The 18,514-nt window shown below is 49.5% G+C and overlaps 1 protein-coding gene across 1 annotated transcript; it reads left to right on the forward strand.

Annotated features, from left to right (window-relative positions):
- The first annotated feature begins 98 nt into the window (after positions 1 to 98).
- Positions 99 to 16,548, forward strand: DLST (dihydrolipoamide S-succinyltransferase). The gene is made up of 15 exons (XM_054828372.1): positions 99 to 241; positions 4,602 to 4,635; positions 5,980 to 6,028; positions 7,087 to 7,142; positions 7,500 to 7,574; positions 7,966 to 8,021; positions 8,724 to 8,835; positions 9,357 to 9,512; positions 9,779 to 9,864; positions 10,474 to 10,571; positions 12,404 to 12,534; positions 13,112 to 13,185; positions 14,053 to 14,136; positions 14,657 to 14,824; positions 15,324 to 16,548. The coding sequence occupies exons 1-15, from the start codon at positions 173 to 175 to the stop codon at positions 15,456 to 15,458; spliced, it is 1,383 nt and encodes a 460-aa protein (XP_054684347.1). The 5' UTR covers positions 99 to 172; the 3' UTR covers positions 15,459 to 16,548.
- Positions 16,549 to 18,514: the final 1,966 nt, after the last annotated feature.

Below are 18,514 nucleotides of genomic sequence, written 5' to 3' on the forward strand. Positions count from 1 at the left end.
CCTGGCTGTCCCAGCCCCCCCCTCCCCCCCCCCGCCATGGTGCTGCCCCTCCGGCCCCGCTCCCCCCGTTCCGGAGAGGTTGGTCCGGCCCCGCGCACTTCCGGCTCGCGCCGGGCCTGCTTCCGGTGTCCGCCCTCCGGCTCCTCCCGCCGCCGCCGCCGCTGCCGCCGCGATGCTGCTGCTGTGGCGGTCCCGCTGCCTGGGCCGGGCGCTGGGCCGCTCGCTGCGCGCCCTCCGGCAGGTACTGTCCGCAGCGGGCACCGGCCGCGGGGAGGGAGGAGGGAGGGCGGCGGTTGGGCGGGCGGGGACGGCGGCGCCAAGGGCACCGGGACGCGTCCCCTCCTCTCCCCCCCGCCCGCCGCCTCGGCGCGAGGCACCGCCGCCCCGGGCGCGGGGGGGCAGAGAGGGGCGGCACGGGCGGCGGGGCTGCGTCCCCCGGGAGGGGCCGGGGTGAGCACGGCGCTGCCCCTTCCCGGGCCCGGCGCCGCCGGTGCGTGTGCCGCTACCCCCGTACCGTGCCGCCCCGCCCGGGCCGGGCCGAGCCGAGCCCGCCGCCCCCCGTCAGGAAAGGTGGCGGCTCATCTGCGGCACCGGGCAGAGCTGACCGACGGCAAAAGCGTCCGAAAACCGCCGCGCTCGGGCTGCGCCGTCCCCGCCTGTCGCTGGGCTGAAGCGCTTGGGGGGGGCCTCTGTTGGCAGTCGCGACTCGCTTCGCACCGCCCCCCCGGCAGAGACCCTCCCCGGCGGGGGTCGGCCCCGTGCAGAAACGGCAAATAAAGCGGTGTCTGCGTTCTTATTTCATTCCTGTGCTCAAGCAGTCGTTGAAGTGATGCAGACGGCAGTGACCTGTGCTGGCAGAGTCCAGTAGCCAGAGCCAGCGACTTACAGCAACACCGAGGCTGCGCTTGGCCGGCTGGGTTCTGTCGTTTGCTGACTTCTGGACGTATCTTCTGTTCAAATAGCAAGCATGCGTAGCTTTATGTACGTACATACATATATATATATGCATACCTACAGGAGGAAAAAGATCGCTTCCCTTCCACATGACCAGCTGAAGCCTTAGAGGATGAGATTCGATTGTAGTTATCGTGTGAATGTAGGCAAGCAAGTGGTGACAGCTGATTGTAATGTTGAACACTTAACTATGTCATACTTCCCCATAAGGCTGTTGTATGTTAAATGCTTGTCTCTGGGTGCTACAAACAGATTTGTGTTTATAAATATGTGTGTGTATATAAAACTGCACTATAAACAATTCATAACTAACCATATAGTTATATTTTGTTATACATACATGTAGATACAAATTGATTATAGTGCAGTTTAAAATAAGCTTAGCAATGTTTAAGCTTTGTCTGCTGTCATTGGTGCTGTGTAATTATACAGAATGGGAGGTAAGGCAGAGGGAGCATTCAAACCTTTTACAAAACTAGTCTGCAAATCAGGAGGTTACAGGATGAGTACTAGGCAGGGGAGATAATTTTAGTTAACCTGCTAGGTGTACTGGAAAAGTTAAGAAGTCAAGATGGTGGTAGTAGTTAATTTTCCTTTTGAGTAGCGATGTGGGAAGGAAGTTTTGACGAAGGGGATAACATAGGGTTTTTGGAGAGACAGAAAGAAATGCCAGAACTGGCAAACCTCTGATGGGAGAAGTAAAAACAATAGATGTATGAAATTCTGAAGTGTAGGGTTGAATGGGAGAACAGTGGAGTCAGCAAGAAACAAGAGTAGGGAAGGGTTGGCTGGATTTTTATGATCTCGTAAAAGAAAAAAGGGTCTCTGGATTCGTATATTGAGTAGAAATCATAAATGTGCATCAGTAGCCTGCATCCAAGCATGTAAGACTTGCGGGGGGGGCAGCTGTTGAAGGATGACCTGAAAAAGTCCAGAGAAGAGCTAGTCTGAAAAAGGATGGTTTGATCAGGAGCTGTGTTCAGTGCTTTGAGAATCAAGTCCTTCTATTTATCTGGGGAAGAGTTTATAAAGAACTTTTTTCTTCCCTGTTTGATCTTCCCCACACGCTGGAGGAGTTCTCAGCCTGTCGTCTTAGTAACATTATCCTTTACCACTCAGCATTGTTATCTCCATCCTATCTTAGCATCTGCCCTGCCATGCTATATATAATTGCGTTAAAATCCATGAAAGATGTGCAGTGGGGTTTTGTGTGTAGCAGTGGTTTGCGCTCATCCTTATTGTTAAAGCAGCAGCTTCTTTGCTTTGAAGAAGCTGGGGCTGGAGAACTGATGGCTGCTTTGCCTGTCGTCAGATCTGCCCAGCACTGGGCTTCTATTTTGCCTCTGTTGAAATTAACTGTATCCTCCTGTTCAGTTAGTGTCCTTACCTGAACTGGTCCCAGTTCCCACTGTGGGAGAAGAAATGTGTAGGTATACAGGCTGTGGCTTTAGCTGATGTGTTCCATAATTTATGTCACTGTGTAATGACCTATTGGAAGGTGACAGCTCCTTGAAAGGTGTGGCCTGGGACACTGTGTGCCAGGGTCACTTTGACATAATAACAGTTATAAAAACAATTCTGAGAAGTCATGTGAGAAGTGGGGGGAAAATTAATCACTTGGTACGTGAGTCACTAGCTAATTAGACCAAGACTTATTTTCCAAGTGAAGGCTGTCTCTTTAAAGTGACCCAAAGTGCTAATGCCAGCTAGCAAAACCTAAATGTTTCTATTTTCACTGGAGAAGCTCCAAGATCAGGCAGAGGTCAGATTTAGGCAGGCGATACCAGGAACACGTGCTATTGCAGGGATTCCTTCAGGGAAAAAGGGAACAGGAAACAACCCTGTTGGGCATCTCTCCGAGCTGCACGTGCACCTCTGAGATACTGTGGTTAAGGGATGGATGCAAGACAGAGGGAGTCTTGGTATCTTTCATTAGTGGCTTCTTCCTCGCATTAGAGCTCTTTCCCTCGTTTCTTAACCTTAAAGGCAGAAGCATGGATTGATACCGATTTTTTGCTTAATTTTGCAGCAGTTGTGGAATACAGGCTTGGCACCTCTCATGGAAGAGAGCTGCAGATGTGTTTTCTCACAACGATTTATTTAAGGAGAGGCCTTCTAAACTTTTTTTTAAAATTGGCTGTTTCTGCCTCAGTCTGGGGCTGTACCTCTTTCTTAACAAGTTATGTCTGGGATGCTAGGAATACCTTTACCACGTTTTTTATAAAGCACCCAGGAAAACATTAACGGGCAGAGGGGAGCTCAGGTTGCTTGATATTTTATTTGTGATTAATTTCATATTATCTGGGACACTACAGAAAGTGGGAAGAATTTGCTCGATACAGGAACTAACGTATATGCTGAGGATCGCGGTGCTTTAGACGCTTGACCAAGAAGAGTTAACTTGAAGTTTGTCTTACTGATCCCAGCTTAGGGCAAGCTCTACACGAACCAGATCTGAGTTAGCAGGGGGCCAGTGCTGCACCAAGATTAAGGCTTGTACTGTTCACGATGACTGCAAAGTCTGCACAGTGCTCCCTGCTTTCCCTTCCCCAGCCAGACCTGGGGCAGGGGCTCCAGAGGGCCCTGCCAGAAGCCGGTTTTGCAGGACTGTCAGTCCAGGATCGTTGGTCCCTGCAGCTGACCAGCAAACAGGATAGCTGCATGGTGCTGTGGTGGAGCTGCTGAGCTCTGCCAGACCCGGGCTGTCTGCCTGCATCCTCAGCACAGCTAATCATAACCCTATTGAGCCGTCCATTGATCCTTGAGTTGACCGTGCATTAATATCCAAGAAGCCAAATCCATTGGCAAGTTTGGATAATTAAACTGTCAAGGGGTCGATTCCAGGCCTGTTTTGTTGATATGAAGTGTTCACTGAATGTATTTTTGCATGCTGCAGCACTCAGTCCTGTAGATGATGTGACAAGTTTAAGTATCTCTTTGGTCCTTGATCTATGTTGTCTTATTGCACACAGCTCCACAAATTATTTTGGTATTTAAGATCAGTTATATCCCATCCTGCTTGCTCTGGTGAAGCTGAAGTCAGGGCATATACACAAACTTCCCTTCAGACACTGAAGATGTGAATGAAATCCATTTTTACCCCTTACCTTAGCTGCTGGATAAAAGGTGCTTTGAGCTGTTGCGTAGCTGTTGTTCCAAACCAGTCAACTGCATTTTAGTCATGGTTGCTGTGGTGTTTTTCTATAGCTTTTAAAGAGTTCTAAGGTTCTCCAGATCTGCAGGTTCGATGCTAGAGAAGTGTATAATAACAATAGGGAAAGTTAACTGGAGTATCTTGAAATGTCTTTTACTTTTGAGGAGCGTTATGCTGAGGTAGGAGTGCAGTCAATGATTACTTGGATATGAAGTGAAACATCGCCAGAAGGTGGAATTCCTGGCTCACTGAAGGCAGTAGAAATTTTGCCATTGAGGGAAATTCTGACCTTCTGGAGTTCAAAGGCTTCATAGCCTTAAAACAAAGAAAAGAAACCCCAGATGCTGCATTCCTGACTGTAGGAGTAAACATCATGGGATGTTTTTTCATCATATTGGTCCTGTCTCTGATCCACATCTCATGGGAAAACCAAAGTCCTTCTAGGGTGGGTCTGTCTTTTTGCAATACTGATAGTTCCTCTTCTCTCTAACAGGGGAACTGTACTCTGGCAAGATGCTCTCTGTCTGGTGAGTCTTACGCTTTTATTTCATTTCAAAGTACCTAGACAGAACAGAGCTGATGATGGAAATTGGTAATAGGTTTGATTGGGGTTTATTTCTGTTAATCATGTAATGAATAAACAGTTGGTGAAATGAGCTGTATTTCCATGTGAGTACCTCCCTTGCCTAATGTACATGTTGCCTGATCCATTCGGCTCTGGTGAAGATTTCACAGCAGCAGCCCAGTGTATTTCAAGCGTTGCAGTGCTTGAAACACGTGCTGTTGCAGAGCCTAGCTCTCTAATAAACTCCTTTGAAAATGATGGGTGAATGTTAAGTGACATGTCAAATCTAGTATGCCTATGAACTCCTCTTCAGTGCTTAAACTGGATTTTCCCAGAGCTCTGTTTTTTCTAGCTGTACTGTGTTTATATAGCATTACATTACTCACTTCTGATTTCACTTTGAGAAACCAGTTAAATCTGCTTACCTTTTCTGGTTTCTAGAGTTCTAGTATCAGCTCTTTGGTAGGGGATGTTGTCAAAATTGTATCGTGTTTTTTAAAAATCAAGTGAGGAAATGGTTCTTCCTTCTGGCATTGTGCAATTGAGATAATTATGTTCTCCAATTGCTATGCTGACTCTCTTTAAGATCAGTCTGGAAAACTGCCCAGTGCCCTGAAAGACACAAAGGACAGGAGTTCAGTTTGTAATAAAAATTGCAGTGTCAGGGCATGTGAGCAGCGTGGGAAGGGGACAGTGGGGTATGTGAAACTGAGAAGCTATGCAAGTACCTCCCCACTGTGAGTTTTGGAAATGAAGTGTTCTTGGGACGGGGTGGACAGAGAAGAGGGATGATGATGGCTTGCTACTCTGCCCTGTACCCTGTTTTCATTCTTTTTTATCTCCTTACCTGTCCATGCAACTGTGAGGCTTCCTGGAGGTGCCTCTTAGGGGACTGATGCCTTGCTCCTATTAGGAACCTCTTTGTATTGGTGAGGATAACTCAGCAGCAACTGAGGTTTTAGCAGTCCTGATGGTGTCCCTTGTAGCTGTTTCCTGGTTTTGTTTTGACTGGCGTAGCTGCTGCTTTGTTTGCCCTTTTCAAAGTTATCCTTATTAGCTTGGAGGTCAAGATATAACTTTTTCCCATCTCTATAAATCTAGATGAAGACTAGACCACTGTTTTTGGCAAGTTCTGGGAAGGTTTGATGGCACTGAGGTGCCTCTCCATGGCTATATTCCCCACTTAGTCCTGAGCTTCTTTCGGGGTGGGCAGTGGTGTCCTTTGCACTCTTTTACCTGACAGGGACACTTGAGGGCTGGACAGTTGGATAATGTTCCTGTGGGGTAACACCATTCTCATTCACAGGTGTGGCTGGGAGCCAGGGACTGGCTTACACCAACAGCAGGAAGCTTGTGTAAGTATCCCCAGGAAAGCTGTGATGTGGAGAGGCTGGGGCTGCTCTAGCCCTGATAAGATTTGCGGGCTGGGAGGCAGAATGTGGCTGGCTGTCATAAAAATCCCTCTGCGCATTGTAGGAGCGTGGACTAGCCCTAACAAAATCTAGGTTTTGCAGGTCAGGAACTGTGGCATACTTAAAGAAAATAAGCTTTGTTTGGAACCAAATACCAAGGCAGGGAAGGGACAGAAATGAGGAGACTGGTGATAAATGGATCTCTACCCTTTGATTATCTGACTAGAAGTCTTGTTTGCTCTATGGTGGCCTCCCGGTCAGATTTCTGTCAGGAGAAGTGGGGTTGTTCAGGGAACTGTTGTTCATATGGCAAGGTTTGCATTGCTGAGGTGGTCTTGTAAAAATGTATTTGAGGAAATAACCTTAAGAGCGTGTCCATAAAAGCATGAAATGCTGGTCTGTTTGCACCAAGTAGCCTGTGTCAGAGGAAATGCTAAAGCACATTTGCTTCAGGTTTCCAAATGTGGTTTCAGTAGGTATAAAAAAACATCCTTTGGAACGCTTGGGATTGCCAGCTCCCTGTGAAGGGACATGGTGGAGAGAAGTAGCTGTCTCTTGGATGTGTTGCCATAGGCAATTTATGGTGCTTTCTCTTTTTTTGGAGCAATCCAGCAACTTCTATAGAGATGACAATCCTGATTTGGAGGTAGAAAATGGTTACTGTGCTAGTCTTGGGCGTAGGGTGGGCTGGCTAGGTCAGCCTTTTATCAGTATTTAAACCACAGGGGTTCTGTTGGGTTGTGTCCCTAAATTAAAACTCCATAAATGTCAGTTCTCACTGAGTTTCGGAGAGCACTAGTGATGGTAAGCTGTAATGTTTCCTTTCTTAGTGGGATTGTTGCAGCTTGAACAGTAAGTAGGAGTCCCTTGGAAAAAGTGCATCAGAACAGCTGAGCAGCCTTTTGGATCAGTTAAGCAAATGTAAATTCTGTACTTGAGCTTGGTGCTGGCAGCCTCCACAGGAACATCCTTCATGTTCATATTTTTCTCTCTTTCTGCAGAGTAAATAGCTCCAGTGTCTTCACTGTCCGTTACTTCAGAACCACTGCAGTACATAGTAAGTAAAAAGTCAGGAGTCAGTGGGATGGCTCTTGTGCTACCTGTTGCTGTCCCGACAACAGCTGAAGGTACCTCTTCATCCTTGGTCTAGGGCCACTGCTGTCCGCCTCGATGGATGGCTGACGGTTTGTGTCCCAGGCCTTAAAGATTTTGTCTGGCATTTCTGTCACAGTGTGACTTTCAGTCAGATGGCAATTTCAGTTGTGTTTAAATGTTAATCAGTCTTGAAGCAAGAAGGCTGACATTTGATGTCTGTTGACCCTACCCCCTCTAGCAGAGCCCTGATGACAAGAATGAAGCAATGCCATAAGTTTTGAGCTTTGAATGTGTTCAGGTCTGTCTGTCTCTCTCACAGGGGATGACGTGGTTACGGTGAATACACCAGCCTTTGCAGAGTCAGTCACAGAAGGAGATGTCAGGTGGGAGAAAGGTAAGCAGTTGCCTCTTCCCTGAAATTCTCAGCACCGTTGCTGCTGCACTGAACAGCTCTGGGATGGATTGTAGTTCACTGGCTGGCAGCCTGCTCTGTGCCTTTCAGTCTGTGACAAATGAGACAGTTAATTGCAGTTCTCCTAAGGGATAAGGATTGCAGTTACTGCCTTGGCATCTCTCTGTCATGAGTGATGTTGGGTGAAGGGTGATGTCTAAACTGGAATCAGACTCTGACTGTGCAGTAGATTGATTGAGCTAAACTTCTCTTTAGAAGTTGTGGAGAAATGGGGTGAGAGAATTCTGGGTGAGTGGGGGAGACTGCTGTGGGTTAAGAGGGGAGGCTGGAGCACACCTCCCTCCTCACAGTCGTCTTCATATCTATCATTCAGCTGTTGGAGACACAGTGGCGGAAGATGAAGTGGTGTGTGAGATTGAAACAGACAAGGTAGGAGTTTTCTGGACCAAAACTTTTTCTAGTTCTGTAGTGGGTAGCCTATATGGCTCCTCTCCCACTAAGAGCTTCTAGAGCCTGAGGGCCCTGCCTGTGTCTCCTGCTCTGTTCATGGAGGAAAGCTTTTCTCATCTAAACTGGCTGTGCCTTAAGTGAGAATTTCTTGGTAACTCCTCCTTCCTCAGACATTGATTAAGCATCAGTGGTGCTAATGTTTGTTGGAGCTGCAATTCCACTCCTCCTTCCAATTTTGGTGCTCTAAGCTTTGAAACCTGTTTGTGTTTAAAGAGAGGAGAAATCTGCGGAGCCATAGGGCGTCTTCAGATTGTTTTAAATTTAGCCTTTAAGTTTACTCACTGCTTAAAGGACTCTTAAGCTTTGAAGTTCTTGTTAAAGCTCCCTGCCAAGTTCTGCTTCCGATGTTGCCGTCAGGAAGATGCTGGCAGCAGGTCAGTTCTTGATTGTACCCTGGAGCAGGAAGATCAGACTATACGTTACACTGCCAGCATCTCCTAAAACTTCTAAGTATTGACACAGAATCCTGGTGGAGGGTGTGAAAACTGGCGCAAATGGTGTGAGACAGAGCCACTGTCTGTGCCAAATTACAATGTGTATCTGTGCATATTGGCATCTTCTCTTGGGCACTTGTTCGCCATCCAACATTTGGGGGAATTTCACTGATTTTCCTTTTTGCAGACATCAGTGCAAGTTCCAGCCCCAGCAGCTGGTGTTATTGAAGCCCTTCTGGTACCCGATGGTGGCAAAGTGGAAGGGGGGACACCTCTGTTCAAACTCAGGAAAACTGGAGGTGAGTCAGGCATGTATAACTTGCAAAGGTCTTTGTGTTTCCTCCAATCTTTTTCTGAAGATGGAAGCAAGGCATTTAGAGGGATCCTGAGAGAGGTGAAATGTTTCCTCCACCTGCGTCTGTAGCTGGAGGAAAATACTCCAATGGGGTATTGGAGACGACAAATTCTGTTGTCCATTAGAAAAGCATGGTTTTAGTCCTTCTGAGAGGGGAACTCTTCCTTTTGCTCCCTCCAAAAGAGACTGCAGCTCTAATCTAAAATTAGTTGAGAACCCCCCTGATATAAGTCCCTTCTCCACCCTCTTCTCTTTAGCATCTAGTCTCCTGCACAGTGAGGAGAGCTAGGGTGTCGATGAGTAAAATGCTTTCACCATGGGATCCTCCTGTGGTGGCTCCTATTGGTTCAGTCGTGCTGAGGACGTAAAGGCACTCTGCCAGAGGGTTAACTTCTATCAGGTTGGTTGGACTCGGAGATCCCTGACAATGGGTTGCCCTTACCATGGTTCTTCCTTGTCTTTAAGCTGCTCCTGCCAAGGCCAAACCAGCAGCAGCCCCTCCTCCTCCTGCAGCCCCTGAACCTGTAGCTGCGGCTGCTCCTCCTCCTGCTGCAGCACCAATTCCCACTACAATGCCACCAGTGCCGCCTGTGTCAGCTCAGCCCATTGACAGCAAACCAGGTGAGGCAACAGCTGTTTTCTCCTATTTTCAAGCCTCTCTTCCTTGGGGAGAGCGTGTAAGGTTAAAAACGGCAAACAGCTTGGCGTTTATGGTGAAGGCCTCCCCGCCTTATTGCCCTCAGCTATTCCTGGTACCTGCGCAGCCCCATTCAAGGCTGTTTTCGTGCTGTGTTGCTTGAGCAAGGAGCTCAAACGGGCTTTCTACTTCAGGGCATTGCAATCAAGCCCTGGCTTCCCTTTTTGACTGATGTGTTCTTTACCCTCAGTGTCTGCAGTGAAGCCGGCTGCAGCTGCAGCAGCAGCCCCTCCTGGGGAGGCAGTGCCCAGCAAAGGTGCCAGATCAGAGCATAGGGTAAGCTGCGGGAATAGGGGCCTTGCCAGCACTTCTGTTGCTGGGTGACAACTTGTTCTGGCATAAGCTTTGAGCTTTCTGGATGTGTCCATATCTACCTGTTCACACCCAGCTCGGTGGGGCTGTGACAGACGGGGACTGCTCTGCTTGAGGGCACTGCTTAGGGGTGGAGTGGAGGAAGAGCCAGCTCCAATCTGACACAGGTCTTCTCTAGGCAAAAGTCTTGTCTTGAACTCTCCTGACCAAGCACAGAAGGCTCAGTGTGATCTGCTTGGTCTGTCCACAAGCCCTCAGCAAAAGACTGAGGCTGGTGCACCTGCCTTGTGCATTCTTAAGAGAACGTGGTTGAGCAGCCTGCTTTCTTAGCAGTCTTGCTCTTTGCACATTAGCCTCATGCTGGAAACTGTGTGTTGAGCTGGTCAGCTCCATAGTGAAATCAACTCCTCAGCGTGTCATGCTCCTCAGGGAGATCTGGAGTGAAAACCTTGGCCCTAGGCTTCCACTACTAGTCAACTAGATGGCAAGAAGAAGGGTCTTTTGAGTTTCTTCTGCATTTTGCCCCTTGGATGAACTTGAGGCAGCTTCTGCTTATATCTTTTTAATTTTCAGGTGAAAATGAATAGGATGCGTCAGCGTATTGCTCAGCGGCTGAAAGAAGCTCAGAATACTTGTGCCATGCTGACCACTTTCAATGAGATTGATATGAGGTGAGGAGCAGACCTCTTTTTCCCTTTACAAGGCAAAATAGATGCAGGCAATCATCTTTAAATAGCAGCCAAGACCTTTCTGATTCTCTTTGGAGAGATTGGCAACACATCTTTTGGGACCTCTTAGGTGTGTACCACCATCTGCTCAGCTTCATCAGGGCGATGGTGGTGGTGTGGTGTGAGGGGTACATAGCTTCCTAACGGCCTGTCATTCCTCAGGAGTCATCTGCTGCTTGTAAAAGGGGCAACCTGTTTCCTCATCTGTGTGGTTCTTGGTTTAGGAGTGGTAGATGTTGAGCAGGACTGACTAGTGTCACATGTATAGCAGATATTAGGGGACACCAAGATGGAGCATCTGCTTTCTGCTACCCCGCCAGGTTACTGCTGTTGGAGGTGGGCATATTTAGCTTCCCATGAGGTGGTTCCCCAGGGCTCATCAGCCTTTCAGGTGAGCAGTACATAGGCCTGAGGCCCCTGCTCTCAGATGCTGCAGCTTTCCAGAGAGGGACTAACATCCTTCCCCATCCCCTCTGGGCAGGTGGGGGTCTCCTGACTCAAGTGCTTGCAGGGACTGAGCACACTAATGGCTTTGGAAGGTGGGCAGCTTATGTTACAGTGCATTAAGGGGAAATTGTGCCCAAATCAAATTGCCTTTTGAAATCCTATTCTGCTCCTTAAGACAAAACATGTAAATATTTGGGTCTCAGAACAATAAGGTTGGCAAAATAGTCTTGATTGGAGGGGAAGTGCTGCAGCTTTATCTCCTCTCAGAGGCTCATTGAGGTGTCGCTTTACGCTGGCCTCGGGCTCTCATTGCATCTGATAATTTGGTTTGGATTGATTGCTGTGAGGTTGACTGGTGAGGGCCTGTGCTGGGGCCTCCTGCTTCCCGCGGGGGGTCAGTGTCTGAAAGGAGGAAGCCATAATGAGCCAGTTTCATAGCAAACCTCGTCCTCATTGCTGCAGTCCTTGTGTCTTGGGAGGCACTAATGTCTTTGGGCGGTAATCCTAGCCCTAAACAAGGTTAGATGCAGGAAAACAAACACTCTAAACCATGGAGGGAGACCCCTGCCCCTTGCTGAAACTGTCTCTTCAAAGACTCAAGGTCTCTGGAGGGGGAGGGATGGACCGTGCAATTCCACAGCATCCGGTATTAGCCTGGAATAGGCAGAGCTTGTAGCCACAGCTTGGTTGATTTTTTGTAAATGGCCTCTGTTCCGATAAATAGAAGCAGTGGGGAAACTGATTAGTCTGGTTGAGGGCTGTGGGTGGGCTGGCACCCACTGTCATAGCACCTGGGAAGCTTTCTTTCATATTCACTGAACTCCCAAAGCCAAAGAGTTGGGTACGGAAGCATCAACGTGCTGGTTGAAGTCTTTTGCCTTGATCACCACGTGCATCTCTTCTGCTCTTGGCATTTCCTGCTTTTTCACCCTTCCAGGGTTGGCCCAGCCACACCTGTAGCTGCTGTCTGCGGTGCCGCACTGGTATTGGCAGTGGTGTCTCCAGAGAATTGGCAGCAACATCAGGCCTAAGCAGGAAAATACACCGTGCTCCATCTTGCTTTTGTGCTTGGCAGTGTGGGCCAAGCAGATTAACCCTGTCCTGTTGAGTTTGTGGTCCAGGACGAGTGCCTGTTAGATACTTCAGTGAGGTCCTTAGAGCCACTCTCAACCCATTTTACCTGTGACATTTGAAGAATTTTTCAGCAGACTGGGGGTTTGCCAGTTGGTGGTGCAGGTTTGCAGTCCTTGGAGCTGGCAGTGAAATGGAGTGAGGGAACACTGTTTTCTTGGACTCTGTGCTGACCAGCATTATCATGTGTTTTGCAGCAACATCCGGGAGATGAGAGCCGTACACAAGGATCCCTTCCTGAAAAAGCACAACCTGAAGCTAGGTTTCATGTCAGCTTTTGTGAAAGCTGCGGCTTTTGCTCTGCAGGACCAGCCCGTTGTGAATGCAGGTGGGTGGTGACCCTTGCTGGTGAGTTGCACATCTCACCAGTGAACGTGGCAGACTGGGGGAAAGCAGGTGGCTAAGTCCGTGGCAGGGCTAATAGCTTGGGCAAGCAAGTCAAATATGCAGAAAAAGGGGAGACAGTCCTACATGCTGCAGCTGATTTTGCTGATGCCGCTTATGTAGGTAGAGGACAGCTTGCCAAGAGGGGCTCTATTAGGAGGGGGTTGCCAGGAGTGGGGCTGGGGTCACGCGTAGCCGACCTGCAGAGGGAAGAGCCTGCTGGTTAGCATGGAGGTAGCTGCTGCAGGTGCCGTGCGGTTCCTGGGGGGGTGTCAGAGATGCTTGCTCAGACCCAGAAGAGGAGAACAACCAAGGGGATGTCTGAGGGGGACTGGCCTACCTGGACTGTGTTTCTGTCTATTCTGATGCTTCTCCCACAGGTGCAACAAGGGCTCATTATTCTCTGGAGTTATGTTTAAGCTAGAGATGAGCAAGTAGTTGTAATTTTGTGGCTACTTCTGGCCTCTTGAGCCCTTGATCTTGGGTACTGCATGTGTAACACGGCTTTTTTCTCCTCCTAGTGATTGATGACACGACCAAAGAGATTGTGTACAGGGACTATGTGGACATCAGTGTCGCTGTAGCAACTCCTCGGGTAGGTACCTTGGATGCGTTGGCCATGGTTCCTGCAGCCTTGGGTCTGGGATGATTGTATACTTTGAACCAGCGCAGCTTTGAGCTCCTCTGCAGCGGAAGCTTACTGATGAGACTGATCTTCTAAATGAGACATCTGATGCATTGTGGACTGCTGAGATGGGTTTTGGGGGAAAACAAAGGACCAAGAATACTCTGCCACTGTACTAGGAGATGTAGTAACAAGGTCAATATAGATCTCAGCGGTTAATGAGTAGGGCCAAGTTAGGGAAACCCTTTTTTTCATGGACCTATGAGGATATGGCATAAAAAGCGAAAGCTTTGCATGTCTTGTCCTTTGGCTAACCCTGCTGTGCTGTCCCACCATTTCTGTAAATCACATTGCTGCTTTAAAGAGATATTCCTGTCCAGGGAGAGCATGGGATGGAGATACAGATGTTGACTTAGTTGGCTCTGTTGTGAGGCAGAGGTTTGGCTGGGACTGAAGTTCTGTCACTGCTCCCAAAGTCTAGGGGAGATCCAGCACAAAGGGATTCTGCTCTTCTCACCTAGAAGGAGTTCTGCCCAGCTCTGCCCAGTGCCTCACCTGCTTTTATGGATGTGGAGCTGGATCCAGTCAGGCTTGGTTGATTTTATGAGACGGGCTTACTAAAACCAAAAAATGTCTCACTTACAGTGCCGACCCTTGGTGTATGTCATGCCAGGTTTCCCGGCAGGCTGCCAGGGTGTGAGGCAGCTCTGCCAACCACCTGCTGTGGGCCGAGGAGGAGGCAGGAATTCTGCTGGGCTGAAGCCAGGTTCCTGCCCGATAACGGTTATGTGTGTTGCTGTGGTGAATTTGTTGATTGTGCACTTTGCTTCTCCTTAGGGTCTTGTGGTCCCCGTCATTAGGAATGTAGAAAATATGAATTTTGCTGACATAGAGCGTGCTATCTATGAGTTGGGTGAGAAGGTAAGCAAAATCGGAGATTTTTCTGAAAAGGATTGGGAGGAATGGGAAGAATTGGGAGTGCTGGGTAGGCGTGAATTGATTCAGTCCGTTTGACCTCTAACACACTGAGTCATGCTGTGGGGAGTGATCCAGTTACAGCTGTGGCTGTGCCCCTGCCTTATGGGACAGGCCTATCTACTTGTTGCCGTTCCAGAAGACCACAAACTATGCTTTAGTGATGTCATGTGTCTTCATCTTTGTCTTTAGAGGCCAAGGCTGAACTGCCCTGGGGTAGAAGTCCCAGTGTCCATCTCCTGCAAAGGCAGGAATTGGAAGCGAAGGCAAGACAATCCTTCCCCAAAGCCAGTAAACGTTTGGATCTAAAGACAGGATGCATTTTCAAGTAATTCGTGCTGGTTTGCAGCTGAACAGTGAAGCTCTTGCCATCTGTATTTGTTCCTGGAGAGGCTGAACATCCAAACCTTTGTCCTTTGCCTTCTGTGACCTATGTGGCTTTCTAAGACCTTACTTTCTCTTCTAGGCACGGAAGAATGAACTGGCCATTGAAGACATGGATGGTGGCACTTTCACGATCAGCAACGGAGGGGTTTTTGGGTCACTCTTTGGGACACCTATCATTAACCCACCCCAGTCTGCCATCTTAGGCATGCATGCCATCTTCGACAGGCCTGTGGCTGTGGGAGGCAAAGTAGGTGGAGTTGCACAGGGGGTTTCGGTGAACAGAGAGGAGGGCTCAGTGGGATGAGGACCATAGCCCACAAGCTTTTTCTAGGGGGTTGGTGTCAACTTCTAAAAGTCTTTACTGTGAAAGAGGAGCAGAGACTAATGGGTGAAGGGCAGCTTTGCTAGCACTGGTACTTCCCTGAGGTGTAGAAGGGGTCTTGTCCTATCTGTGAGGGGGAGAACTGGATAATCTGCTTTGGTGTGGTGAGGAGTAGGTGGCTGTAGCCTTTGTGATAGAGAACAGCTCCAGAAAGGGACCTAGTTTTGTGTGGTGTGGATCCAGCCTGGGTGGTGATCAGTGCCTGGGTGGGTAGGTAATCCTGCCAGGCAGGACACATCCAGGAGGGCCCAAGCCCTGGATTCAGGATAGGAAAAAGCCAGGTCTTCCCTGAATTTGCAGGAGGGCGTCATGCAGGCAGCAGGGCTGAGCTCGCTAATGCCTGTCTTTTATTCTTCCCCTTCAGATCGAGGTGCGGCCCATGATGTACGTAGCATTGACGTACGATCACCGACTGATTGACGGCAGAGAGGCAGTGACTTTCCTGCGCAAGATCAAGGCAGCGGTGGAGGATCCCCGCGTGCTGCTGCTCGACCTGTAGAGCAGCCACACCCCCACACAACCCACCCAGGGCAGGGCCGCAGCACCAGCAGGAGCGACACAGGGCATTCAGGAACTGGCAGGGGTCATTCCAGTCTCCCTCCCTCTGCTGTGATCAGAGCTTTCCCAGAGGGAATTGTGGGGATAGCTCCTACCTCCTTTCCTGTTCTGTTTAACGAAGGTTCACTTTCTCACAAGGATTGCTATGCAGTGGGCCAACCACTGAATGGCACTGCCTTTCCAGAGCCGTCTATACAGCATCCTCTCACTCACAGCACCAAACTCTCACCTCTAGCTTGTCCTATACCACTGGAAACTGCTTGCTGCTCTTGTGCTAGGGTACCCTTCCCTGCTGCTCCTCAGCGGGTTCAGCTTTATTTCCTAGCACTGAGGTTCTTGGGAGGGAGAGGAGAGGAAAGGCTACTGTTGTGTCCCTGTTTTGCTTGAAAATATTTCACGCTTGTCTGCCTTGCAAGGGCAGTCTGGGGACCTCCAGGCTGCTTGCAGCAGAGGTTTTGATCAGAGCAGGGCTTGAGGTAGGTTTCATGCCTCTGGCAGTGCCCTAGTTACACTCCCTCCATGGCCAGGAACGCAGCAGCGGCAGCTCCCCTGCTTTCCCTTGGAGATCCTTTGTCTCTCTCCAGCCTGGTCACTGTGGTGTGAATGTTCGTGTCCAGGTGGGCAGAGCCTGTGACCTCTGTGGAGGCAGCATTGTTCCTGGGGGGTACAACCCTTTCACCATTACATGCCCAACACGGGGGGGTAAGAACCAGCCCCCAGCAGCTGTCCTTGAATCACAGCTCACTGACGGTGGATCCGACTGCTGGCTTCCTGCGTGCGAGGCCTTGGCGTGCTACCAGCAAAGAGACAGCTGGGGAGGGCCAGCTCTTTAAGTGTAATGTATATCCCAGCCCAAGGCTGCTGGTTTTGGGGGGAGGGGGGCAGTCCTTAATCTGATAGCGCACACATATATTGGGGAGTGAGGGGGTTGCTAGTGCCTGCAGAGTCTATTACTCTTACCCTCTACGCAGAACTTGTAACTAAAATATTTAACACAGCGGATTTTAAATGAAATAAAACTGGGCAACGACTGCGAGGTGGGGTGTGTTTGAGGGGGTGAGCAGCAGCTCCTGGGTGAGGACTCTGGCATCAGCAGCATCCCTAGAGTTGTGTAAGAAGCCTCTTACCTGGTGGTGAGAGAAAAGGGAATGGGAGCTGGGGCCTGTCCCTGGTGGTACTAAATGATGCCTCTCTGGCTGTGAACTCTGTCCTTAAAAACTCTTGGCACAGAATTGGCTCTTCCCAGCAACGATGAGGTTTTCAGGGCTGGAAATCATCCTTTTCTTGGTCTAGCAACAGAACTGTCGAGAAGGCAAGGAATCCCAGTGTTTGCAAAATGGTGTGATGGCCAAGAGGGAGAACTGGGACAGGTTCTTAAAGTACAGGTCTGGAGCCAGGTTGGTTTTCCCTGCTACAACAGAGGAGTGTTGTAAATCATGCAAGTTTGAAAAAGGCTGTTGAGGGTTGCAGAGGCAGAAAGGAGACAAGATCAAAGAACAACTGTCAAGCAAAAGCTGTCTGTTCTGTGGTGCTGAGAGCGTTTCCCCGAGGAGCTGTCCCCATTGGAACAACATGAAATTGTTCCTGGATCACGGTAGGGTTTTTCCAGCTCCGACATCAACTTCAGAGAATGGGTTGCCCTTCCTGACTACAAGTGAAGGCAGCAGCCCCTTTTAACAGAAAACGATTGCACTCACAGCTGTTGTGCTGACAAAAGGGAAAGCAGTTCCTAGTACTGGTTCCTACGGCTTCCTGGCAGCTATGGACAAACCTGTGTGTGGAGCCAGCTTTCCTCTGACTGTCCCTGGCTGAAGTAGAAGATTAGGAGGAGAGAGAGGAAAAACCCTTTCCCTATGCTGTAAAGGAAGGGCAAAGAGTCTAGTTGCTCTTGTACAAACAGTGACAGAGAAGGTTCTGTTTAAAAAAAATGCTGCTAGCACCGAGTCCTCAGCCTGGTTTAGGATACAGAGGGCCCACCTTGACTTTGTACATGAGCCTGGGGAAGGGCAATGCCTGTATTCTGTCTGGAGCTGCAATAAATGAGGCCTTTGAACTACCCAGGGAGTGAATGTACAGTCAAGCTGTTAAAATGGTGCAGCCTAGCAAAGTCCTTTATTTGATCTGCCCTGTTGGGGCTTGCTGTAGGAGGGTCATTTAGCTGCTGTGCTCGAAGCTTCCTTTTTTGACCCTCCTGGGTGATGCCCAGGGGACTTTGTTGCAAGAAGTCATGCTGTGGCGTCGGCCAAGGGTCTAAGAGTCCTGCTGCACCTCCCCTGAATCACAGGACAAGGACACTGGTGGCCAAGCAGGGAGCCTGCTGCTGGAGGGTTCCGCCAGTGCAGCCTGCCCTAGAGAGGAAAAGCCCCAGGCTTAGCTGCCACTGCTCTCTGGCCTGCTTTGGCATTTGTGGTCAGCTGCTTGGTTAGTCCTCTTGCTTCTGCACAGCCTTCCAGGTGTCCCCTGCCTTTGCTGGGGTGGGAGAGGAGTTTGTCCCAGGCTCTGCTTCCCTCTGGTGGACAAGCTCTCCTGCTGCTGCCCAAAAGGAGCAGGGTCTTACTGCTGGTAACAAGCAGGACCTGGAACCAGCTAGCCACAGAAAAGTTTCACTGGTACCAGTAATTCCTTAGTCTCAGGGATGAATGAGCAATGGGAGGGAGTGCTGGGAGAAGTGGGCCAAAAATTTACTGCTGCCATTGCTAGCTGGTCCTTCAGCCCGTGGCTTTGAGCACAGCAGCCCCTGGCTTGGGCTGTTAGCAGACACCTTCTGTTCACGCTTCTTTAATCCTGGCTTGTATTTACTCTTAGCATCTTACATCAGTGCTGGTTCTCACAGTTCATCCCTTTAAACCCTCATTTGTTCTACCAGGCATGTCCATGCTCGGAGCACAGCAACAAGGGCAGGGGGCTACTGTCCTGCCAGCAGAGAGGAGCACCCAGGCATCGGGGGGCTAGAGCCAGAATGGGTAATGACAACAAAAGTCAAGGCTGGAAGAAAAC

Source organism: Grus americana, chromosome 5, assembly GCF_028858705.1.
Source record: "Grus americana isolate bGruAme1 chromosome 5, bGruAme1.mat, whole genome shotgun sequence".
In the NCBI taxonomy this organism is placed as follows: Eukaryota; Metazoa; Chordata; class Aves; order Gruiformes; family Gruidae; genus Grus; species Grus americana.